Source organism: Tachyglossus aculeatus, chromosome 5, assembly GCF_015852505.1.
Source record: "Tachyglossus aculeatus isolate mTacAcu1 chromosome 5, mTacAcu1.pri, whole genome shotgun sequence".
Classification (NCBI taxonomy): Eukaryota; Metazoa; Chordata; class Mammalia; order Monotremata; family Tachyglossidae; genus Tachyglossus; species Tachyglossus aculeatus.
The window spans coordinates 68839875-68866810 of record NC_052070.1 but is presented as its reverse complement, the minus strand read 5'-3'; the positions used below and the strand labels follow the sequence as shown (position 1 = coordinate 68866810).

The following is a 26936-nucleotide window of genomic DNA, read 5'->3' as shown; positions in this document are numbered from 1 at the left end:
TTCTTTCTCCTTTTTCTAAGGGAGAAACAAGAACAGGCCTTAGATGAAGAAATGTTTCATTGTGATTAAGCAGGTGGCTTTCCCAGTGTAGAAAACTGCCAGCAGTACAATAAAGAACAAGCGATCTGAGTTAGGGAATAGAAGGGGGAAATGGGTCTGGAATAAGAAACTGAACTGATTTGTTTCTGCTCTGAGTACTTCTAATACCGTCTCTTTCCCAGTCATGTGACACCCAATGAATAACCGGCTAATATTTGGTCTGATTTAACCATAGCAGAAAGAAGAGCCATAATACTTATGTGTCTATAATGAAAAGAATTCAACACTACAACTGGGCAGCTTTATCTTCCATCATCAATCGTATTTATTGAGCGCTTACTATGTGCAGAGCACTGTACTAAGCGCTTAATAACGGCAAAGCACTGCTCTAAGCGCTGGGGAGGTTACAAGGTGATTGGGTTGTCCCACGGGGGGCTCACAGTCTTAATCCCCATTTTACAGATGAGGGCACAGAGAAGTGAAATGGCTAACCCAAAGTCACACAGCTGACAATTGGCGGAGCTGGGATTTGAACCCATGACCTCTGACTCCAAAGCCTGGGCTCTTTCCATTGAGCCATGCTGCTCCTCAGCTCCTCAGCAGCTTCCACTGTTTGATACCCTCTAGACTGCAAGCTCATTATGGGCAGGGAACGTTTCTACCAACTCTGTTGTACCATACTCTTCCAAGAACTTAGTACAGTGCTCTGCACACAGTAAGCGCTCAATAAAGACTATTGATTGACTGACTGAGATCCAACCCCTCCTGATCCAAACCTACTCACTCTGTCCCACCGGGATGTTGGGTAATCCCAAGGCACCAGGTATTGAAAGATTTCCACAAGTTTCCCCTTTAGACCGAGTCATTTTCATTTTATGAACTTCCAGTGACCATTTTGCTGTTGAAACCTATTCATGTGTCTTAACTGATTGGAGCCAAAGGCCAAATGCTGTTAAAACAGAGGGCTTGGTTTCCCTACCTTTCAACCTTACCAATGAGGAACCTGAGATAAGCTACTGGGCTGAAGAAAGGATCCTTATCTCACTCCCACCCTCCCGCTCTTCCCATTTTTTGCAACCCTCAATAGCAGGGATCCCTGAACACCTTTAGCGACACCAAGATGTCAGGGTTCACTGATATTCAGGATTTTAAAGAGACCAATTCAGTCTCCCTCTGTGGGATGCCTCTGCTTTGGACACTTTTTGCATTTGTTGGATTTTCCTTTCCACAGTCCGAGAGAAAAAGAAAATGGCCCAAGCTGAAAACTTCCAACTCACTATGCTTTTGAGACCCTGTTAAGTATTTCAGATAATGAAAAACAGTTGCATGCAGCTATCTGGAAATCTGTACTGCCTTATCAAGAAGGTCTTGGTAGAAGAAAAGATGTGGAGGTTTTGTGATCAGAAACGGCTGCTCAGAGCACACCATTAAATAGGATGAACACACTCCCAGGAGAGAGGGGCCTCAAATGTCTAAGAAAATTCCACATGTAACCTAGCACTGAGAGTGTATTTGCAAGTCCTCTAAAGGCTGGGGCTGGCAAAGGAGGCTCAAAATTTGTCGGGCTAGTCAATCAATCAATGGCATTTATTGAGCATTTTCTGTGTGCAGAGGACTGTACTACGTGGTTGGGAGCGTACAATATAACCCGGTTGGATAAGGAGAGGAAGAGACGTAGGGATGGGTGGGAATGGGGAACAAAAGAACAGGGTACACTGACTGGACAGGGATCACTTTTACTATGACGCCAACATTTTCTACAACTACAAACAAGTCTTCAAGCACGGATGTTCACCATGACCACTTCTGCTGGAGACCTTTGGGGAAGCAGCATGGCCTAGTGGAATGAGCACGGTCCTAGAAGACCTGGGTTCCAATTTTGGCTCTATCACTTGCTGAGTGATCTTGAGTAAGTCACTTAACTTTGTTGTGCCTCAGTTTTTTAATCTGCAAAATGGGGCTTCAAAATTTGTTCTCCCCACTATTTAAACTGTGAGCTCCATGTGGGACCTGATTATCTTATATTTACCCCATTGCTTACTACTGTGCTTGGCATATAGTAAGCGTAAGCTCACTGTGGGCTGGGAATGTGTCTATCGTTACATTGCACTCTCCCAAGTGCTTTGTAAAGTGCTCTTCACACAGTAAGTGTTCAATAAATAGGATTGACTGAGGTTTAAACATCACAATTATTACTTATTAGTACAGTGCTTAGCACATAGTTACTTAACAAGCACCGTTAAATACCACAATTATTATTATTATTCATTCAATCATATTTATTGAGCGCTTACTGTGTGCAGAGCACTGTACTAAGCACTTGGGAAGTACAAGTTGGCAACATATACAGACGGTCCCTACCCAACAGTGGGCTCACAGTCTAGAAGGGGGAGACAGAGAACAAAACAAAACATATTAACAAAATAAAATAAATAGAATAAATATGTACAAATAAAATAGATGGAGTAATAAATACATACAAACATGTATACATATATACAGGTGCTGTGGGGAGGGGAAGGAGGTAAGGCGGGGGGGATAGGGAAGGGGAGGAGGGGGAGAGGAAGGAGGGGGCTCAGTCTGGGAAGGCCTCCTGGACTAGGTGAGCTCTCAGTAGGGCTTTGAAGGGAGGAATACAACTGAGTTCTGTGTAAGAGAGGAAGTAAAATCAGAATCAACAAGTCAGTTTTTAAAAGTTTCTTCTGTAGAATGCAAGTTTCGACACGCTCAGCAGTTATTTCAGAGGCCCCTCTAGACTGTAAGCCCGATCTGAGCAAAGAGCATGTCTACAACTCTGTTACACTGTACTCTCCCAAGCACTTAGTACAGTTCTCTACAGAGAGTAAGCACTCAAAACCCAAAATCGATATGATTCTCCTCTTCCCTCCTCATGCCCTCTCTCTTTCAATTACAAGAATGTCTATCTAATGGTACTACCACAGGTGAGCAAGCAGCCTATGGGAAGACCTCAAGGAGAACCATTCTATTCTGTTGCATTTTACGCTTCCAACTGCTTAGTGCAGTGTCCACCACTTGTCTGCTGTATGACCTTGGACAAGCCAGTTCACTTCTCTGTGCTTCAGTGACCTCATCTGTCAAATGGGGATTAAGTCTGTGAGCCCCATGTGGGACAGGGACTGTGTCCAACCCGATTTCCTCGTATCGATCCCAGCGCTTAGTAAAGTGCCTGGTACACGCTATGTGCTTAAATACCATTGTTATTACTATTATAGCGCTCTGCACACAGCAGGTGCTCAATAAATACCATTGATGGATGATGGCTGATGTATTCCATGCTCTGGGTGGAATAAGGGTGCAGGCAACCAAATCTGCGCTCACCTTTCCTTGTGAATGAAGGATTTTAAGACCATTACCATTACCCACTGCAGGTGTGTAAAAATGAAACAACAGCACTGACAAGAAAGCAGAGCACACAGGTACGGACTTCTTTGAGAAACCACAGAACCCACTCAGCTCTGCCAAAACGTTTGTTTTCATTACACTTTTTAACTTGAATGTGAGGACATTAGGGAACGTTTCTGTGCCAATGAAGGCGTGTTTGGGGAGAATGTGCTGTGGGGTCATTACCATGGGTGAGTTTTACCCATTGTGGATTTCTGCAGGAACACAACCCCCACAAAACAGAAGAACCAGGTGAATGCCGGAGACCCCTCAGCCCACTTCCCTCACTGGACGAGCAAGGAAACAAATTACTACTTCACCGTGTTAGGATGACAAACAAGGATGTAAAATGGATCATTAAAAAATATGGTCCGGGAAGAGAGAAAAACAAAATGCAAATGTTCAATAACGATCCCAAATCGTGTCCTTTCCCGCTCGGTCCTTACCTTGCAGCTGCTGCCAGGAGATTCTTGGCATTGGGAGCTCCTGGATCAACAGAGAGAGACTTGGCAGCTAGAAGGAGCTTACTGGAGGCCATAGAGATATTTTTGAGGTTTCCGATCACCTGAATCTGGTCCTCTTTAGTCTGCGCAATCAAAATGAATAAATAAATGTGGAGAGCAGGCCTGGGTATCCAACCACCTCAGGGTGTGACAGGTACATTACTCCCCAAACTATACTACATCTTGCAGGTTTGGGCTCCAACCCTCAGCCCCTGCCCAGATACAATACTACCAACAGAGAGAGGGGAATTCAGCTCAGTAGAGTGGTCAGGCTGCTAATAAGAGTGGTGCTCTCACACAAAACGGGGGGAGGGTTGGTAAAGTCTGACAACTTGCTTAACAATGCCCGGGTTGTCAGGCATCTTGTATGTCTCAGCCTGGCACCGCTCAGCCGCATTGTTCTGATCACATTCGAGCAGCTTCTGCCCAGTGACAGGACCCATTTCTCACCTGTCCCGGCATTTGAGGAATGCCCGTGGTAGACCAGAGGGTAAGAAATACCTTGGACCTTTTTTGTACAGAGATTGCTGGAGCTCAGAAAAATGGGTTGAGGCTTCCCCAATATATGCCAGCTTTCTTGCTGTGATAAGGGAAAATCAAATCAATTGTAGAAACGCTTAGTACAGTGCCTGGCACATAAGCACTTAAGAAATACCATTATTATTACATAACATTTAATCATTTCTCCCTGGTTATCAGACTTGATCTCTTCAGATCAGGGACCAGAATCGTCAAACATATGCTCTTCAGCTCTTTCCACGCTTATGCCATACTAAATACCTACCCGTTGCCCTAGGTTTTGCTAAATATAGCAAATTATGACTTATGAATTATGAATGAATGAGTGTAGTCCCCACACGCCTTCCAACAGCCATTGACATAAGACCTAAACCACTGTACAATCAAAAGAATCTGACCAGAGGCACAGTGAACAGATCCACCTCTGAGCAGGCAAGAAAAATCTCCCCCCATCAGTGACAACCTCTCCAGCGAAGAACACCATTTTTAAGGATAATAATATAGCCACTGGGATTTATTTAGCCTCTTTCTAAAAAGGCAACACTCTTCCACAATATTTAAAACATCTTGTAGTCACAAACTATGTTTGAAAGGTGGGGAAGACAGGCATTATTAGGCTCACTTTTCAGATGAAAAAACTGATGTACAGAGTATTTCCGGGGTCTGGGACAGGCCTAGAAATCAGGCCTCCTGACTCCTAACCCAGCACACTTGACAGCTGGGAACTCTTGGATCTTTCCAACTTGCCTCAGCTGATCAGTTAAGTCAGAACCAAGAAAAAGCAGCCCAAGATGGCCTTTCCTGTTAGTGCTGCTTGCAGGCCAACCCTCTGGATTCCTTACGGACTGAAGCCCCACCACGCACCTGGGCCTGGCCAGCCATCTCAATACCAGCATCGAGGAATTCGTCAAAATCGTCGCTGAATTTTCCAGAAGCGGCTGCTAGCTCTCCGCTCTGGCCCCGGGTGGCATGGACAACTTCCCCTGCAGACTGGTTCAAGTCAGCGGCGGCCTGGTTCAATTCGCTCTGGGCTTCTTGGAAAGGCTTGGTACTTGCAGGCAGCTACAGGGGAACAGACAGACTTCTGTAAGCCAACGCGCCTTGTTATCTTTAAGCACAGCTCGAGAGAATTTTAAAATGAAGTTCCCAACCATTTCCAAATTCCTCCTCCTGTTACCCACCCAAACCAATTAGTAACTGGAATTTTCCTAAAGTGTCTGTCTCCCATGGGGTGGATTATAAGCTCCTTGGGGTGAGGGATACAATCTCCATACTTTTTTGTACTCATCAATCAGTAGTACAGTTCTAGACTATAGGCTCATTGTAAGTGCGGGAGGGGGAATGTGTCAACCAAATCTGTTGCATTGGTCTCTCCCAAAGGCTTAGAGTAGTGCTCTGCACAGAGTGAGCACTCAATACCACCGAGTGATTGATGGATATTTATTGAGTGCTTAATATTTATATTTATTAAGCACTCAATAAATATCCATCAATCACTCGGTGGTATTGAGTGCTCACTGTGTGTACAGCACTATACTCTCTGCTTGGGAAAGTATAACAGAGTATTTCTTTTTTTCTTTTCATTCAATCGTATTTATTGAGGGCTTACTGTATGCACAGCACTGTGGTAACAGTACAGTCTTTTCTTTTAACAGTATTTGTTAAGTGCTTACTATGTGTCGGGCCCTTTATTATTATTAGCTGGCAGACACCAGCTAATCAGGTTGGACCCAATCTATATCCTATATGGGGCTCACAGTCTTAATCTCCAGTTTACAGATGAGGGGATTGAGGCACAGATAAATTAAGTGATTTGCCCAAGTTCATACAGCAGACATGTAGTGGAGCTGGGATTAGAACCCAAGTCCTCGGTCTCCCAGGCCTGAAGTCTTTCCCCACTAGGCCACGCTGCTTATCAATCGGAGGACATGGTGATCAGAAAGGAGGCTGATACAATAGTCAAGATGGGATAGAGTAAGTGCTTGGATCAGTGTAGCAGCAGTTTGAATGGAGAGGACAGGGCAGTACCAACATGTGGTGCCAGATTGACAATGTGGATGTTGGGAATGTATTATATTCTCTCAAGTGCTTAGTACAGTGCTCTGCACATAGTAAGCTCTCCCCCTCCCTCGACTGTAAGCTCATTGTGGGCAGAGAATGTGACTGTTTATTGTTGTATTGTACTCTCCCACGTGCTTGGTACGGTGCTTTGCACACGGTAAGTGCTCAATAAATAATAATAATGTTGGCATTTGTTAAGCACTTACTATGTGCCAAGCACTGTCCTAAGTGCTGGGATATATACAAGGTTATTAGGTTGTCCCACGTGGGGCTCACACTCTTAATCCCCATCATACAGATGAGGTAACTGAGGCCCAAAACAAGTGAAGTGACTTGCCCAAAGTCACACAGCTGACAAGCGGTGGAGCCGGGATTAGAACCCACGACCTCTGACTCCCAAGCCCGTGCTCTTTCCACTAAGCCGCTCAGCTTCTCATTAAATAAGTTCAAATGCTGCTTCTCGTTCAAATACGATTGAACGGGGAGGCCTTCCCAGACTGAGCCCCCTTTTTCCTCTCCTCCTTCTCATCCCCCCGGCCTTCCCTCCTTCCACTCCCCACAGCACCTGTATATATGTTTGTACAGATTTATTCCTCTATTTTACTTGTACATATTTACTATTTTTGTTAATGATGTGCATCTAGCTTTATTTCTATTGATTCTGATAACTTGACACCTGTCCACATGTTTTGTATTGTTGTCTGTCTCCCCCTTCTAGACTGTGTGCCCGTTGTTGGGTAGGGATCGTCTCTCTATGTTGCCAACTTGTACTTCCCAAGCGCTTAGTCCAGTGCTCTGCACACAGTAAGCGCTCAATAAATGCTTTGCACATAGTAAGCGCTTAATAAATGCCATTATTATTATTATTATTAATAAATATGATTGATTGATTGAAAGCACACGGGCTTTGGAGTCAGAGGTCATGGGATCCTCACCCCCTCCATATGTTTGTACATATTTATTACTCTATTTATTTATTTATTTTACTTGTACACATCTATTCTATTTATTTTATTTTGTTAATATGTTTGGTTTTGTTCTCTGTCTCCCCCTTCTAGACTGTGAGCCCACTGTTGGGTAGGGACTGTCTCTATATGTTTCCAACTTGTACTTCCCAAGCGCTTAGCACAGTGCTCTGCACACAGTAAGCGCTCAATAAATACGATTGACTGATTGATTGAAAGCGCACGGGCTTTGGAGTCAGATGTCATGGGCTCCCCCCCTCTCCATATGTTTGTACATATTTATTCTATTTATTTTATTTTGTTAATATGTTTGGTTTTGTTCTCTGTCTCCCCCTTCTAGACTGTGAGCCCACTGTTGGGTAGGGACTGTCTCTAGATGTTGCCAACTTGGACTTCCCAAGCGCTTAGTCCAGTGCTCTGCACACAGTAAGCGCTCAATAAATACGATTGATTGATTGATTGAAAGAGCATGGGCTTTGGAGTCAGAGGTCATGGGCTCCCCCCCTCTCCATATGTTTGTACATATTTATTACTCTATTTATTTTATTTGTACATATTTATTCTATTTATTTTATTTTGTTAATATGTTTGGTTTTGTTCTCTGTCTCCCCCTTCTAGACTGTGAGCCCGTTGTAGGGTAGAGACTGTCTCTATATGTTGCCAACTTGGACTTCCCAAGCGCTTAGTCCAGTGCTCTGCACACAGTAAGCGCTCAATAAATACGATTGATTGATTGATCAATAAATACGATTGAATGAATGAGTACGATTGAATGAATGAATGAAGGCTGCATCACCCATTGGTAAAAAAAAAAAAAAAAGGGCAGTTTCCGTATCATGCCAGCAGGGGGCGCCGTGCTCATGGTCAAGGGCCCTGACAAGGATCCATTCAGCTGTGGGTGTCTGAGCTCCACATGATCCTCTGCTACCCCATGATGCCTTCCCCCAGCCCTTCCCAAATCAATCAATCAATCAATCAATCGTATTTATTGAGCGCTTACTGTGTGCAGAGCACTGTACTAAGCGCTTGGGAAGTCCAAGTCGGCAACATATAGAGATGGTCCCTACCCAACAGTGGGCTCACAGTCTAAAAGGGGGAGACAGAGAACCAAACCAAACGTACTAACAAAATAAAATAAATAGAATAGATATGTACGGGTAAAATAAATAGAGTAATAAATATGTACAAACATATATACATATATACAGGTGCTGTGGGGAAGGGAAGGAGGTAAGATGGGGGGATGGAGAGGGGGACGAGGGGGAGAGGAAGGAAGGGGCTCAGTCTGGGAAGGCTTCCTGGAGGAGGTGAGCTCTCCCAAGAACCACAGACAGTCATCCCTCCAAACTGAAAAGTACTGTGGCGACGGAGGAGAACAGCCTCTGCCGGACGCCTGGATGATAATAATAATAATAATGGCATTTGTTAAGCGCTTACTATGTGCCAAGCACTGTTCCAAGTGCTGGGGAGGATGCAAGGTGATCAGGTTGTCCCACGTGGGGCTCGCAGTCTTCATCCCCATTTTCCAGATGAGGTCACTGAGGCCCAGAGAAGTGAAGTGACTTGCCCAAGGTCACACAGCTGACAAGCGGCAGGGCCGGGATTTGAACCCACCATCTCTGGCTCCCAAGCCCGTGCTCTTTCCACCGAGCCACGCTGCTTCTCGGTTAACTCCTTAGAGAAGTGAAGTGACTTGCCCAAAGTCACACAGCTGACAAGCGGCGGAGCCGGGTTTAGAACCCATGACCTCTGACTCCCAAGCCTGTGCTCTTTCCAGTGAGCCACGCTGCTTCTCTAAGCGCTGGGTTAGATTCAAGCTAATTAACCTGGACCCTGTCCACGTCCCCCTTGGGGCTCACAGTCTCAATTTCCATTTAAAGTGAGGTCACCGAGGCGCAGAAAAATTAAGTGATTTGCCCAAGGCCAGCCTCCCCGACGCCAGGAACCTTGCTGCCACCATGCCCGTGCCGAGGAAAGGGGCCTCGCCAGCCCCCCGGGATGCTTTTGGGGACGTTCTGAGGCAACTCCATTTCTCCAGAAAATGTCCTCTTACCGAATCAACCAGCAGTTTCTTGCTTGACTCTCCGATGCTCTTCAGGGCCACATCCACATCCTTCTGCCCAGGGAGGCAATTTACACAGTTATTCAACGAGTGAGACACCGCCTTGGCCACCTGGATGCAAATTAGGAAAAGCAGACAGTGAGAGATGGGCTCCTTAACTCCCACTCATACAAATAATAACAATAATTGCGGACTTGTTAAGCACTTACCATGTGCCAGGCAGTGTAATAATAATAACAATAATGTTGGTATTTGTTAAGCACTTACTATGTGCAAAGCACTGTTCTAAGCCCTAGGGGGAATACAAAGTGATGAGGTTGTCCCACATGGGGCTCACAGTCTTAATCCCCATTTTACAGATGAGGGAACTGAGGCACAGAGAAGTTAAGTGACTTGCCCAAGGTCACACAACAGACATGTGGGGGAGGCGGGATTCAAACCCATGACCTCTGACTCCCAAGCCCGCGCTCTTTCCACTGAGCCACGCTGCTTCTCTGTGTTCTTCTCTGTGTAGCAGTGTACTAAGCGCTGCAATGGATTCAAACAAATAGGCATGGATACAGTCCCTGTCCTACATGGAGCTCACAGTCGTAATCCCCATTTTCCAAATAATAATAATAATAATAATAATAATAATGGTATTTGTTAAGTGCTTACTATGTGGAAAGCACTGTTCTAAGCCCTAGGGGGAATACAAGGTGATGAGGTTGTCCCACATGGGGCTCACAGTCTTAATCCCCATTTTACAGATGAGGGAACTGAGGCACAGAGAAGTTAAGTGACTTGCCCAAGGTCACACAACAGACATGTGGGGGAGGCGGAATTTGAACCCATGACCTCTGACTCCCAAGCCCGCGCTCTTTCCACTGAGCCACGCTGCTTCTCTGTGTTCTTCTCTGTGTAGCAGTGTACTAAGCGCAGCAATGGATTCAAACAAATAGGTATGGATACAGTCCCTGTCCTACATGGAGCTCACAGTCGTAATCCCCATTTTCCAAATAATAATAATAATAATAATAATAATAATAATAATAATGGTATTAAGCGCTTACTATGTGTGAAGCACTGTTCTAAGCGCTAGGGGGAATACAAGGTGATGAGGTTGTCCCACATGGGGCTCACAGTCTTAATCCCCATTTTACAAATGAGGGAACTGAGGCACAGAGAAGTTAAGTGCCTTGCCCAAGGTCACACAACAGACATGTGGGGGAGGCGGGATTCGAACCCATGACCTCTGACTCCCAAGCTCGCGCTCTTTCCACTGAGCCACGCTGCTTCTCTGTGTTCTTCTCTGTGTAGCAGTGTACTAAGCACTGCAATGGATTCAAACAAATAGGTATGGATACAGTCCCTGTCCTACATGGAGCTCACAGTCTTAATCCCCATTTTCCTAATAATAATAATAATAATAGTATTTGTTAAGCGCTTACTATGTGTGAAGCAATCAATCAATCGCATTTATTGAATGCTTACTGTGTGCAGAGCACTGTACTAAGCGCTTGGAAAGTACAAGTTGGCGCTGGGGTTCATACAAGGTAATCAGTTTGTCCCACCTGGGTCCCACAATCTTAATCCCCATTTCACAGACGAGGTAACTGAGGCACAGAAGTGAACTGACTTGCCCAAATCACACAGCCGCCAAGGGGCAGAGCAGGGATTAGAACCCACGACCTGTGGCTCCCAAGCCCGGGCTCCTTAAGCCACGCTGCTTTGTACCTGTAACTGAGGTACAAAGAAGTGAAGTGACTTGTCCAAGGACTCACAGGAGACAAGTGGTGGAGTGGAATTATAACCCAGGTCCTTCTGACTCCAAGGCCACGCTGCTTCTCTAATACAAATACAATACCAATTCACAGATCACCTTGACTCCCGTTTTAATGGAAAAGGGAAAGATACCAACAGAGAGGGGACGGAGCAGGACAGAAATCTGAAACTAGGCAGATGGTCGTTATCTTCCCCCAAAGGCAAAAGACATGGAACTTGTCTGCCAGTATTTATCTGACACTATTTATTCTTCCACATTGCTTCTTCCCTCAGCCTTTTGGCTACGAGAAAATGATACACACTCTCCCTGAGGATAACATCCTGTCCCGGTGAGGAGACGGACGTACTGATACAATACACCCAGCACACTTCCCAGAGCGAGACGCATGTGCTTTTTTAAAATCCTGCCGTGCATCTTTCCAATCTTGGCTTACAAGGCAAAACAAGCTGAACCTCTCCCCAAAAGAAATGGGATCTCTGACAGAAAGCTCCCTGGAGGTGCCAGCTGGGCATCGAATTCCTCGTTTGTGAAAAGCCATTGTGCAGTGGCCCTCGGTTTGTGCCTGCTCAGCAGCCTGGGGATCAGGTGCCCAGAAATGGGATCTTTTCCCACCACCCATCAGGTTCCCCGGGGCAGTCAAAGGTCACTTCAGGGGGAAGACACGCATCTGCAGTTAGGTGTCCCGCGGCTCTCTGACGTGCCCCTTTATTTCTTAGTAGCAATAACGGTCAATAGTGCTTTTCAAAAGCCTATGCGACTTATAAGAGCCTTCTTACAAGCGCTGTGCTTGGGAGAGAACAAAGACGACTCCCTATCCTCAAAGAGTGTAAAATCTGACAATTGCATTAATGTGAGCAAAGAGAAGCAGCGTGGCCCAGTGGATAGAGCGTGGGCCTCGGAGTCAGAAGAATCTGGGTTCTAATCCCGGCTCCGCCACTTGTCTGCAGTGTGGCCTTGGGCAAGTCACTTCATTCCTCTGGGCCTCAATTACCTCACCGATAAAATGGGGATGAAGACTTTAAGCCCCGTGTGGGACAGGGACTGTGTCCAACCTGATTACCTTGTATCTATCACAGCACTTACTTTGACACATAGGAAGCACTTATTATTAGCATTATCAATACTAATACTAATTACAGTGGCATTAAGCAAGCACTTACAATGTGCCAGGCACTATACTAAGCTCCAGGGTGGCTACAAGCAAATATCATCATCATTATTAACGCCGGCCTACACACTTGGCACTTCCAGGACCCTCACCACCTCTAACATTCTTTGCCCACCTGAGCCAGTCTTTGTTGGCTTTCCGCATCCCCAGGTGCCACCAGGGCCTGCTTGGCTTCCTGAATGAGCATGGCAGAGCCCTCCATCACATCTCTCGCCGAATCCAACATGGCATGAGCGGCGGCTGGATCACTGGTTGATGCTGCCACTCCCCGAGCTGCCTGGGCCAGGGTTTTCAATGCCTGAGCCGTTTCTCTTGCAGCCACTCCTAAAGAGCAAAAAAAAAAGGGGCAAATCCTGTTTGAATACACGTAGGTCACAGCAGCTGCTGACCTGGCAAGTTATCATACCACAGCCTGGACTTGTCTGTGTCTTCCCATAGGTCTGTCCTGTTTCATGACATTTCATCCCCCTGGGCTTAAGACTAGTTGAGAATGAGGCAGGAAGGACTCAGAGTTTGCTTGAATTCCATCCCCTAGAAATCAATTCTTCAATCAACGGTATGTATTGAGCACTTACTGTGTGCAGAGCATTGTACTAAGTGCTTCAGAGAGTACTATACAACACAGTTGGTAGACCCATTCCCCTGCCCACAGTGAGCTGTTTTACTACAGTGCTTTGCACACAGTAAGCACTCAATAAATATGATCAAATGAATGAACTTACAGTCTAGAAGACGAGTTTATGGTCTAGAGGGATCCTACAGGACTGTGAGTTGCCCAAGCGAGTGGGTGAGAGAGATAAGCCTGTGCTCACTGACTTGGAAAACTAAAATGTTGAAGCTCACACCTAGCCTGTAGTCCACAGCAAAAATGAAAAATAATAATAACAATCATAATACCATTCACTAAACCCTAATGCGCCAAACACTACATTAAGCACTGGGGAAGATACACACTAATCAAGTTGAATACAATCCCTGTCCCACAGTCCAAGTAGGAGGGAGAACAGAAATTCAACCCCCATTTTGAGGATAAAGAAACTGAGCTACAGAGAGGTTAAGTGACTTGCCCAGTGTCATGCAGCAGGCAAGTGGTAGAGCCAGGATTAAAAACCAGATTCTCTGACTCCCGGGTCTGTGCTTTTTCTGTTAATTGCTTTCTGCAAAAGACTAGAAAATGGTGTAGACTTTGATTATCTAAATGGCTTCTGCTGCTAAACAGCATGAGTTGACTTGCTCCAAGAACCTAAGTAGTAGTAATAATATTAATAATAACGGTAGTATTTCTTAAACACTTATTACGTGACAAGCAATGTGTTAGGCACAAAGTAGCTACAATGCAAATAGATCTGCCTTCTAGACTGTGAGCCCACTGTTGGGTAGGGACCGTCTCTATATGTTGCCAACTTGTACTTCCCAAGTGCTTAGTACAGTGCTCTGCACACAGTAAGCGCTCAATAAATACGATTGAATGAAATGAATGAATGACACAGTTCTTATCTTGCTTGGGGCTCACAGTCTAAGGGAGAAAAGAATATGGAAGAATGCCCATGTGGCCTAATAGAGAGAGCATGAGCGTAAGAGTCAGAGGACCTGAGTTCGAATCCCGGCTCTGCCACTTGCCTACCATATAACCTAGGGAAAGTCGCAACTTCTCTTTGCTTCAGTTTCTTCATCTGTACAATGGGAATTCAATACCTGTTTTTTTCTGCCTACTTAGAAGGTGAGCCACATGTGGGACAAGGGACTGTGTCCAACCTGGTTATCTATCCCAATGCAGCGTGAGAAGCACTGTGGCCTCATGGGTAGAGCACAGGCCTGGGAGTGAGAAGGATCTGGGTTCTAATCCGGACTCCGCCACTTGTCTGCTGTGTGACCTCGGGAAAGCCCAAGGGAGGGTGGGTTTTTCGTGGGTTATACATTAATTTTTGTAGTTGAATAACAACGATGGTTTTTCATACCATAGGTCTTGGTTTGAGCCCAGGCAAGAATTATGTTATATTTTGTTTATTTATTGAGTATTATACTAGTGTTGAGTTTTATAGCTTTTGCCTCTAAACCTTCACCTATTTATGGGGGTTTAAGTTTGGTTTTAAGTAGGGGTGTTGGTTGTGGAATTATTGTGAGTTTAGGGGGGTCTTTTTTAGGTTTAATGTTTTTTTAGTGTATCTTGGTGGGATACTCATTTTTGGGTACACAGCTGCTATAGCAACTGAGGAATACCCAGAGACTTGGGTAGATAATACTGTGGTACTAAACCTAATAATTATAGTAGGAATGCTGGGGGTGGTTTGGTATGGGTTTTTTGAAGAGATTGATTTAGGTGTGAGTTATGATTTACTAGATTTGCGGGGGATAGAAGGGAAAGTGAAAGTGGGAAAGTCACTTCACCTTTCTGTGCCACAGTTACCACATCTGTAAAATGGGGATTAAGACTGTGACTATGAGCCTGAGTGGGACACGATGATGGCATTTGTTAAGTGCTTATTATGTGCAAAGCACCGTTCTAAGCACTGGGGGGATACAAGGTGATCAGGTTGTCCCACGTGGGGCTCACAGTCTTAATCCCCATTTTACAGATGAGGTAACGGAGGCACAGAGAAGTTAAGTGACTTGCACAAAGTCACACAGCTGACAAGTGGCGGAGCCGGCATTAGAGCCCATGACCTCTGCTTGGGCTCTTTCCACTGAGCCACGCAGCTTGTCCCACGTGTATCCAACCTGATTAGTTTGTATCTACCCCAGAGATCAGCACAGTACCTGGCACATAATAAGAGGTTAACAAATGCCACAATTATCATCATTATGAATAATACTAACTCATCCCTAGGTGATGGAGAAATGCAGGAAAGTTCCTGTGGGGCTCCCTGCCCGCAGGAAGTTGTGACGGGTTCAATGGCAAAGGAGAGCTCATAGATACGGGAGGAGATGGCACTACATTAGTTCATGCTGATGCACTAAGCTAACTTATCACACTGATATACTAGGTAGTCCACTTATTTGTGATGAAGGGGCTGTTAATTACAAGAAAGAGACTTTGTAGAGGTCCCAAGACAGCTATGTTGTATCTTGGGTTTGCTCATCTGTAAATATTTAGGGAGTCAGACAGCTGGGACATAGCTCGGAAACCTAATGAAAACAAATTAGAAAGCTGCCAATCCACACAGTCTGTTTTGAGCGCAGCTCTTTTAATGAAGCCTTTTAAACAAAGGGAGTTTTATTTATGAAGAGAAGGCATACAGGAAAAGTGTTGTAAAGGCAACAGTGGTAATGAGGACAGCAGAGATGGGGAGGTGGTGGATTAATTCCTGATTCCTACCCTCCTCCCACCTCTTTATTACTTGAGTCAAATTTGATTTCTAGTCATGGGAAATTTGGAAGGGTGTGAGTCTTAAGCTTAAGGAATTAGACAGGATACCCTTGTGCGGAGACCCACTTAATGGGAGCAGTTCCAAGACCTTTACAGGCTCAGGAAGTCTCTAAGGCGCTGTGGCAACAAACCAAGCTCTGTTAACACTGAACAGAAAGCATAGTAAAGGATGAGCTTCGCAAGGGTAAATCATTAATTCCCAAGTATTTTCTGCCAAGAATCCCCTTCATATTCTGATCGAATGCTGGAGAGCCCCTCTAGCAGCGAGCTAAACTTTCCAAAAACAGGAAGCCATCCCCAGGAAAGGAACTGATCTGGAATAAATAAAAGGAGCCCACAGAAAGCAACTATTGAGGCCTAGAGAAAACAGCTACTGCAAGTCAGAATTGGAAGGGCAATAATGTTTCATAAAGGAACCCACAGCAAAGAAATTTTTGATATGACAAAAGAGCATTAGCAGCCCTAAGTTACTTCAACAGCTTTCTCCCCATCTGGACTCAGGATTAAAGCCCCTAGTGAGATCAAAAGTCCATTTATAATCCTCCAAGGCATAAACTGAAGATCAGGACATGAAGTAAGAAATGGATAGAAGGAAATCAGGACTTCTCCAGCCTGCTTTAATTACTGTTTGACCCTCTTCATAAAGCCCCCTGGGCAGGGGGCTAGAGGAGAACTGAGTAAACCCCTAAAACGCTTGAATGACTGACCGTCCCTCTTAATATGAACTGGCTTCCTGAGGAAATCACCCCTCAGCTGGTCACTGAGGACTAAGGAGAAAATACCTTGGGTGAACACTATATTGCAAAAGCTTTATAATAATGGAATCAGAACTCTTTCAGTGGCAAACATTTAAGGAAGCCCGTGCTAACTGCTCTGGAGCCTGATGAAGATGATGGAACCTCTAGAAGAAAGGGACAGACCCAACGGAAACGTCAAGACCAAAAAACCAACAATGCTGAAAGAAGTACCTGTGTAATGTTCATTGCCTTGAGCAGCACACGTCAGCAGCTGCGCCATCGAGGAACCCACGGCTTTCGACGTACTTCCCAAATCCTGAGCACATTTTTCCAACTATAAAAATATTCAAGGGGCAAGATTACTTAGAAGAAATGCAACTTGTTTCCCTGACATCTCTACAGAGTGATCCCTATGTATGGTGGGATAGAACACAGGGGCATGGCCGGGTCTTGTATCTGGGCTACTCTCTCCATCCTGCTCGGATAGCCAATAGCCTCAATTCCTCAGGATGCTATCTTAGAAAGTCCATGGCAAACAGTCGAAATAAATTCTCTCCTCCTGATAAGCAAAAATATTTACCTTCTACCTCCTGAATGCCAGATTATAAATAACAAAGCAAACTAATTATTTTATGTCAGAGAGCAGTAGGAAAAAGAAAATGGAGGTGGATGAGAGGTATGGCATTTTCAAGTATATATTTTGAATAGCCTAGGTATTTACTTCTCATAAAGGGTAGGTTACTGTGATTCGGAGATAAGCAACTCTTCGATACATCACATCATTAAAAGGATGATGACAGAGTCACCTGGAAAGCCAGTCGAGCCTCAGTTCTGAGAATACAAGACCAAGAAGCGGGACTCCCCCCGGCCTCTGGCCACCTCTTCCACAGTGATCCCCTCACCCTAAAGAATTCACACCAACCTTAGAATGGAGAATTCCTTCTCCTTCCAATCCCTTACCGTTTCTCCAGGGAGTGGTTTCAATTGGCTATCACCAGCTGCAATTTTTGCATCCTGCAGTTCGTTTTTTAGAGTTTGCACTGTGTTCAAAGCTGAATCAATTTCCATGGGACCACAGGCTTCATGAGCCTAAAAAGCAATCGATCGGTCAATGGTATCTACTGAGCACTTACTGTGTGCAGAAGACCATACTGTGTGCTTGGGAGAGTACAGTACAAGAGAGTTGGTAGATAAATTCCTTGCCTACAATGAGCTCACAGTATAGAGGACTAGATTAAAAAAAGAAAAGCTGAGCAGGGGCATTAATACAAGGGAAGATGGGCACCACTAGAGAGAATCTTAGTTTTTTTTTTAATCCCAAAGTGTTGAGATACTGAATGCAGTTCTTTCTCTGGGAGGCGTAAGGTAACTTGGTGTCCTGCCTGGTCACAGGCAAACTGCTCAATCCCCTAGGAATTAACCTGCTTTGAATCATCAGTTGCTGATTTAAAAGTCAAAAATAAAGCTATTGATCACCCTTGACAGTATGCTGAAAGCATGCATTATTAATATATGGCAGCAAAGCACTGTAGGCAGAGGTGATAGAAGGTCCAACCAAAATAAGAACATTACTGTTCTAGCCTTTTTCCAAATTGATGCCTAAAAAGTTCCAACTTCTAGAGGCTCAACCTCAGCAAGGGAGAGGACATGTATTTATCACAAACCAGTGATAACCTGGAGGTGAAACCTGGAAACAATACCAAAGTGTTAGAGGAAAGGCCGAATGACCAATTATCTAGACATTCTGCAACTGCACAAAATAAAGCTGAACCTCAAGCGCTTAGTAGAGTGCCAAGCGTTTACTGCATTGGCCCCTTTGGATGCTCAATAAAAACCATACTACCACCTCACCTTCTCTTCCTCCCCTGCCGCACTCAAACAGTAGGCCCCCAGTGTCCCAATTCCACAGCAGGAAGATAATACATTGAAAAACAAAATTTCACAATTGACTATTTTACCAGCATCAGAATTTACCTTTTGGGAGGCGGTGCGTAGCTCAGCCAAGCTGGTGGCAAGATTCTTGGCACACTGACTGAGCTGCATTGCTGCAGCCTGGTCACTTACTGTAGGGACAGCGGCTTTGGCAGAAGCCACCATCTTACTTCCAGGCTATTTGGGGATGAGAAAGCAAGAACTGTAATCAGTTGCCACCATAAGCGCTTAATAAATACGACTGAGTGAATGAGGAAGGGGGCTCTTCTATTGCGAATTCAACGTTTTAGAAAATCCAAACTTTTAAATCACCCCCCAACGTTAACTTGCAACAGATCTTTTTAACAAGAAACCTCATCACACTTTGCTCTCCAAACTTTGAATGCAAAACAGTTGCACAAAAGAAAACATTTTCACATTTTCCATAGTATATTTGGAAAACTTAGGCACATTACCCCAGTATTTTTCTTTTTAAAAAAACTAGGCCACTTTTCACAGAATAAAAGGAAGGGAAGGCATATCTATTGGAGAAGAAACATTTAGCTGTGTTAGCATCTTTCCATGTCAGAGTTTTCTTGGAAATGGAAATGATTTCCAAGGAAAGCAGAGCATATGGAGACGGTACTCAGAAGACATCTTCCTTAAAAGCATGTTTGATCCAGATGCATTATAAGACCTATGAATACAGACCAGACCTCTAGATAAAGAAAGACAGAAGGCTTCCAATAGGGTTTTAAGCAGGCCCCGGACTGTAACTTTTCAGTTGTGAAACAGCCACTCTTGGAAAGTTGTCTGTGGGAGAATTCATCACGGGTCTCAAAACCCCAACTGGAGAAGCATAAGGATGGGAGTGGGTGAGAGGGTGACACCCCTCCACTGCCCACATTTGAAGGATGACCCTGGGAATGAAAGGTGCTCCTTCTCTTGCCACCTCACAGAACGGATTACTGAGAACAAAAACACCCCCAAAACTCCTTAACTCGGTATTCAGTTAGCATGCCAACAGATTGTGTTGGTAAAACAGGGAAGATAGGCATAAACCTTCCATCAGAAAAAGGGTCTTTTTCACAAAGAAATAATCACATTTCCTTCAGTTGTGCAGTCTTGGCTATCATGAGAAAGAGCACAGTGTGTGTTTAACAAGATGTGCATTACATGGATCACTAATTCCAAAAGAATGGTTCTCCAATACAAATACTGGACTACTGATGGTCTTTTTGAAACTCATTCCTCCTGAGACATGCAGCCTAACTGCTTATTCAAGAAACAAATAGATACCTTTTGGATCCTAGTTTCAGATCAGAGCAGCTTTTCATCAGTACACTGTTGTGCCTCGGCATTAATCCCACTGCCCTACCTTCCCCTCCAGCCTTTTAGAACCCAGAACCAGGACGGTAGAGTCCCAAATCCTTGAAAAATGTCATCTGCACTTTCTGGGGTTCACACTTCAGTGTAAAATTCAGCTTTGCTCAGCTACATCTCTCTCCTCAGACACTAGCAAAATAGGAAGGGAAGCCAGGCAATCTTTCTCCACAATGTACTGAGGCATATTTGTGCTCTGGAGGACAAAGAACAACACCTGCACCACTGCGGGAGCTCCATGGTCCAGGCTGATTGTTCTTTTTTACCTGGAGAAAGTTCTGGCTTGAAATGATGAGAGCCAGCTGAGCACTGAGATCTTCTGACTGAGCTTGGCTTCCTCTCACCCCCTGGACCAGCTGAGGAATATGATCAGCCACAGCCTGTAGGAAGCACAGAAGAGTTAAACTGAGAACACCTGGTTATTTGTAAGAGAGGGGTAAAAGTAGAATTTGGCTGGATTGAGGGGTGGAAAAAGACCTAATGGGAGATTTTCCTTAGGTGTAATGTTCAATACTCTCAACTCCTAGGAGTTTCACTGTCCTAAGATTTGTTTTTTTTTTTTTAATGGTATTTGTTAAGGGCTACTATGTGCCAGGATCTGTACTAAGTGCTGGGGTAGATACAAGATAATCAGGTTGAAAAGCACCCCTGTCCCACATGGGCTCACAATCTTACTCCCCATTTTTATAAAGGGGGTAACTGAGGCACAGAGAAGTGAAGTGACTTGCCCAAGGTCACACAGTGAGGCAGTAGCAGAGCCAAGATTAGAACCCAGGTTGTTCTGACTTCCAGGCACATGCCCTATCCACTAGGCCACGCTGCTTCTGATTTCAGAGTAGAGGCTTAATGAACAGTAGAAGCTATTCCCCGGCAAACCAGACTTTTTCTTAACATATCTTTAATTGTAGTAGTGGTATTCATTATTGGCTTATTCTGTGCTAAGCACTGAACTAGAAATTGGGATAGATACAAGGTAATCAAGTCAGGCTCAGATCCTGTCCCACACGACACTCAGAGTCTAAGGGAGATGGCATACAGGTACTTCATGAGAAGCAGTGAGGCTCAGTCAATCAATCAATCAATCAATCAATCGTATTTATTGAGCGCTTACTATGTGCAGAGCACTGTACTAAGCACTTGGGAAGTACAAATTGGCATCACATAGAGACAGTCCCTACCCAACAGTGGGCTCACAGTCTAAAAGGGGGAGACAGAGAACAGAACCAAACATACCAACAAAATAAAATAAGTAGGATAGAAATGTACAAGTAAAATAAATAAATAGAGTAATAAATATGTACAACCATATATACATATATACAGGTGCTGTGGGGAAGGGAAGGAGGTAAGACGGGGCTATGGAGAGGGGGACGAGGGGGAGAGGAAAGAAGGGGCTCAGTCTGGGAAGGCCTCCTGGAGGGTCGAAAGAGCACAAGCTTGGGAGTCAGAGGACATGGGTTCTAATCCCAGATCTGCCACTTGTCTGCTGTGTGACCTTGGGCAAGCCACTTTTAACTTCTCTCTGCCTGTTCCCTCATCTGTAAAATGGGGATTATGATGTGAGCCCCAACTGGGACAACCTGATAACCTTGAATCTCCCCTACCACTTAGAACAGTGCACGGCAAATACAATAATAATTATTCTTATTTTAGAGTTGAGGAAACTGAGCTCCAAAGAACTGAAGTGGTTTCCCCAAGGTCATACAGCAGGCTAATGGCAGAGTGAGGTGTAGAAACCAGGTCCCCTGACTCCCACACTTGTGCCCCTTCACTAGACTAGACTGCCTGTACCCTATCGGACACATCCCCATGTCTTCTACTTAACTCTCCCACTGAATTCGGCTAATTAATTCTGTCATTCTGGGCTCACAAGAGTCACAAAGTAAATGCAATTTAGTGCTGTAATCTGTGCCAAGGCATTCAATCAGTGGCATTTATTGAGCACTTTACAATGTGTATAGCACTCTACTAAGCCCTTGGGCACTGTATTAAGTGATTAGTACCATGCTCTGAACACAGCAAAGCGCTCAGTAAATACCACTGATTAACTTAGTAATTCAACGATTAACTCAATGCCACAGGAGGCCTTGACGTTGTGTTCAGACTTAGAGCCAAGCATTGGTTTCCTGGCCACTGGCTCAAATCTGAGGCTCTAAAAGTTTACAAGTGCTTCTGCCAGCTCTTCAGACTTCTTTTTTCCTACCAGGCACCTGCAAGCTATGAGCATAGAGCCCCATTTGGCTCTTCTTGGAGCTCAATGTGATCCTTGGGCCAGGCCTCGGGGAAAGGGGTGGTGTCCACCCATCACCCTATGAAGTACACAGGCAGTAATGCAGCAGACAGTGGGGGCTGCCGGGCACTGGGGCTGAAGTTAGGGGAGGAGGGAGCCAGCAACAGGCAGCTCACCAAGATGGGTGGATGGGCACTGTTTCCCACCTGGCCACTGCCAGTGCTGGATTTTTTTTTTTATGGTACTTCTTAAGCACTTATTATGTGCCAAGCACTGGGGTAGATACCAGTTAATCGGTTTGGACACAGCCCCTGTCCCATATGGGGCTCACACTCTTAATGTCCATTTTCAGATGAGGTAACTGAGGCCCAGAGAAGTGAAGTGACTTGCCTAAAGTCACACAGAAGACAAGTGGCAGAGGTGGGATTAGAACCCAGGTCCTTCTGACTCCAGGCCCCGGCTCTATCCATTAAGCCGGGCTGCTTTTCCTGTCTAGGCTGTGAGCTCATTGTGGGCAAGGATTGTCTCTCTTTATTGATGTACTGTACTTTCCCAAGCTCTTAGTACAGTGCTCCGAACTCTGCTCAATAAATACGACTGAATGAACGCATGAATGTTGTCCCCGCCACTTTATTCCTCTTTTCTCCTCTCCCACCCCTATTCCCAAATTTCCCTGCTTCCCGCTTTTCCCTTCTCTCTCTTCTCCCATGCTCGCTCTTCTATTCCCTTTCCCCTCTGCATTCCATCCCTCCTGCCAGCAACAGCTGTTGCTGTGAAGCAACCATCAGGTGCAATGACATCATTACACTGCAACAGCTGTTGCTGTGAAGCAACCATCAGGTGCAATGACATCATTACACTGCACCGTCTGCAGCATGATGCAATGATGTCACATAGAAGACTATAAGCCACATAGATCTTTGTGCATGAAACTGCTCAGAAGTTTCACTTTGGCTCTTCTGTAAAACAAAAAAAAGGACGCTGACCACTGTTCTATATGCTTTACACAGAGCAAGGAATTCTGCCATACCTCTAGAAATTTAAGCAATTAGGGAATCAATCAATCGTATTTATTGAGCTCTATGTGCAAAGCACTGTATTAAGTGCTTGGGAGAGTATGATACAAAATAATTAGCAGACACTTTCCCCACTCGTAACAAGCTTACAGTCTAGAGGGAATGTTCATAAAACACCACAGGGGGAGAGAGAGAGAGAGAGAGAGAGAGAGAGAGAGAGTGTGTGTGTGTGTGTGTGTACCAGCATAACATCACAACAGATCAGTCAATCATGTTTACTGAACATTTACTGTGTGCAGAGCACGGTACTAAGTGCATATGTAGTGCACCATGAACTTTCCTTACAGAGGGCTTTGCAAGGCTATAACTCCTGCATTTGAGGTGAACTGGGTGTTCTTGTAAAAGGAATTCTATGCTAGACTGTCAACATACATCCCTAGTCATGACGTACTGATCCAAACCTATCATTTTGTCTAAGGAATGAGACTTTGACAGCCTTAAGCCTTCCCATTAGGTAGGGGCATTTTTCTACCTGACTGAATTACCTACCTTTTTGAAAGCCACAACTCAGCGGCTTCTGTAGTAAGCCACCACCCGCTAAATGCTAAACTTCCCTCTACGTGTGCTAGAAGTTATATAGACCATTTGCTAACTAATCCTCTTCTTCAATGTTGCTGTTCACATCATTTCATAGGGCTCTGAGGCAGTGGAATACACCCAATTCTATATCCTGTTGGGTTCTTTATTGCTCTACCAGTCCTAGAGTAACTTCACCCAGGAGAAGGATGGCAACTATGATAGCAATATGAGCTGTTTCACAGCAGTGGCTGCCACACTGCCAAAGCCACCACACAGAGGCAGAGACAAAATACTGAGTCAGAAGTGGGCTCCTGTTAGTGATTGCTTCCTTGCTTTGCCCTGCTTGATGCTCCAGGCAATTACCTGCAAAATCTCACAGAGCTAATTTACTCCTTGCAAGCAAATATGAGCAATATACCAAGTAGTGTCTTAGAGTAAATAATCCCAAGATCTAAAATATTGACCAAAACAATAAAAGTCTTTAAAATGATAAAAAAAAAAACGCAGTCACATGCTCAAACCATAGTGTAACATGAATGTGTCCGCCAACTCTGTTGGATTATACTCTCCCAAGTGCTTAGTACAGTGTACTGCACATAGTAAGTGCTCAAAAAATATTGATACTTCCCAAGTGCTTAGTACAGTGCTCTGCACACAGTAAGCGCTCAATAAATATGACTGAATGAATGAATGATGACATACTAATAATGCCAATAATGCATGCTTTTGAGTTCGCTATTTTGGGAATGCATTTAAACACAATTTTAAAAGTATTATCTTTCAGATCCTATTCATACAAAGACATCCTGTGTTATCACACCTGTTACTATTTATGCTAAATATATTCGCTACCATTATTTAATGCTACAATAAAAGGGACCATCACTTCTGTCAAAATACCTCAGAGAGAGGGGAAAGGAAGTTCTTATATCACGGTAGATTTTGCAGCATTTGGAAATTTGAGTGCTCTTTGGGGCCGCAAGCAATTGCGGCATTAAAATTCAGCAGCTGTATCATGAAAGAGTGCTGAGAGACACAGGAGATAGAGAAGATTGACTGAAGTCTATACCCTTAAAGGCAACGGACTTACCAATATGGCAACAGCTACCATAATTTTCAGAGATATATGTCAAGGCAGCCAGCCAAAAGGAGAGAAATCAAACATGGGCCACAGGACACTAGAATACCCTCCATATTCCCCACCTCCAAAGTCAACTACCCTAAAAAGGCTCTAATCACAGTTTCGTGACATTAAGGAAAGAGTTGTACAACTAGATTCTGTGGCTCTAGCAATCCATCATTCTACTGGGAGATAGGGTTCCACCGCCCCCCCCCCCCCCCAAAAAAAAAGCAGTGTGGTCTATTAATAATAATGATGGCATTTGTTGAGCACTTACTATGTGCAAAGCACTGTTCTAAGTGCTGGGGAGGATACAAGGTGATCAGGTTTTCCCACATAGGGCTCACAGTCTTAATCCCCATTTTACAGATGAAGTAACTGAGGCACAGAGAAGTTCAGTGACTTGCCCAAAGTCACACATCTGAAAATCCACACACTGATTAGAACCCATGACCAAGCCCATTCTCTTTCCACTGAGCCACCCAATGATGATGGTATTTCTTACACGTTTATTATGTGCCAAGCACTGTTCTAAAGCACCGGGGTAGATACAACGTTATCAGGTTGTCCCATGTGAGGCTCACAGTCTTAATCCCCATTTTACAGATAAGGTAATTGAGGCACAGAGAAGTTAAGTGACTTGCCCAAAGTCACACAGCTGACAAGTGGCAGAGTGGGGATTAGAACTCATGACCTCTGACTCTCAAGCCTGTGCGCTTTCCACTAAGCCACACTGCTTCTCTAGACTAGACTGCAGGTCTAGTGGAAAGTGGATATAGTTTGAGGGCCCGGGAGTCAAGAGGGCCTGGGTTCTAATGCCTGCTCTCCCATTCATCAGCTGTGTAATCTGGGGCAAGTCACTTAATCTATCCTGGCCTCAGTCTCCTTAACCTGGAATATGGGGATTCAATACTAGTCCTCCCTCAGAATGTGAGCCCCATATGGGACAGGGACTGTGTCTGACGTTATTTTCTTTTATCTATCTCAGTGCTTGGGACACAGTAAGCACTTAAATACCACAACTATTATTAATATTTTTACCGGTTCTGAAAAATCAAAAAAGGGATGCTCATTGCACTCTCTGAATTAAGGGGGAATCTGGTTATGCATTCTCAGCTGAAACCTGAAACTCAGTAAAGCCAAGGACGGACGGGATAGTACAGAAGGTCCCAAAATAAAATGGAGTGGGAATCAGATACTTCAGGTGCAAACTCAAACAGTGAAGGTGCAGGGAACAAAGCTTGAAATTCAGCACATTTTAACATGTGTAAAAAATAAATATGAAGTTCTCTAAACTCTTCAAAGGTTTGTAAGATTTCATTTACCTCAAATGGCTGGGATCCTGAATTTGCTGGACTGAAGCCCATTTCAAAGGTATTATTATTATTAACACTAACAATAATTATAATTGTGGCATTTGTTAAGCACTTACTATGTGCCAGTAAACCAGTGAACTAAGCATTGGGGGTGGAAATGAGCAAATCGGTTTGGACGCAGTCCCTGTCCCACGTGGGGCTCACAGTCTCGTCCCCCTTTTACAGATGAGGTAATTGAGATCCAGAGAAGTGAAGTAACTTGCCCAGCATCAGTCTGGAAAAAATGGCTCTGAAAGAAATCTTTACTGACAAAAAGTGGGTGAAAGAACACCTGGAAAATGTAAGCAACAATCAATCAGTAGGTTTGGATGGGATACATAAACCAAATTAGCAAGGCGCTTAGAGACATTAGGCTACTAAAACCACCCACAACAGACATCTTACTCTGCTCGACAGAAGGCTCACCTTGCAGCTCTGAACAAGTTGCTGGTGAGCTGCTGGGTTCTTATTGGAAATGGCCGCATTCTGGGAGGCCGCAATTGTCTGAGTTGCAGCAGCTGCAGCCTGTTTAGCAGCGACCTTGGGAAAAGAATTTAAGATAGAATGACTCCATGAACAGCACTCACAGAAGGCTTAATCTTTGCTGCCTACCCTTAAAGTGACTCTTACAGAATGAGCTGTGAACAACCAAGGGCCTCATTCACTTGTGGAAGACATTGCCAGTCCAACGACAGGGAGGGGCTCTGTCCTTTTTTCCGTTGAAAAAAGCAACACTGCGATTCCACCCCATGAC

At 44.6% G+C, this 26936-nt stretch overlaps 1 protein-coding gene across 2 annotated transcripts in view; it reads right to left on the bottom strand.

Moving 5' to 3' along the window:
- The window catches only part of TLN2 (talin 2), a 664294-nt gene that overhangs the window by 142915 nt on the left and 494443 nt on the right, over positions 1-26936 (bottom strand). For both annotated transcript variants that reach the window (XM_038746479.1, XM_038746480.1), the window contains 9 exons: positions 26609-26722; positions 20149-20262; positions 18563-18697; positions 17549-17677; positions 16820-16922; positions 12600-12808; positions 9543-9662; positions 5328-5525; positions 3888-4027 (listed from right to left, as the gene is read on the bottom strand). In XM_038746479.1, coding sequence (XP_038602407.1) covers positions 3888-4027; positions 5328-5525; positions 9543-9662; positions 12600-12808; positions 16820-16922; positions 17549-17677; positions 18563-18697; positions 20149-20262; positions 26609-26722 — 1262 coding nt within the window. The remainder of the gene's footprint in view (positions 1-3887; positions 4028-5327; positions 5526-9542; positions 9663-12599; positions 12809-16819; positions 16923-17548; positions 17678-18562; positions 18698-20148; positions 20263-26608; positions 26723-26936) is intronic.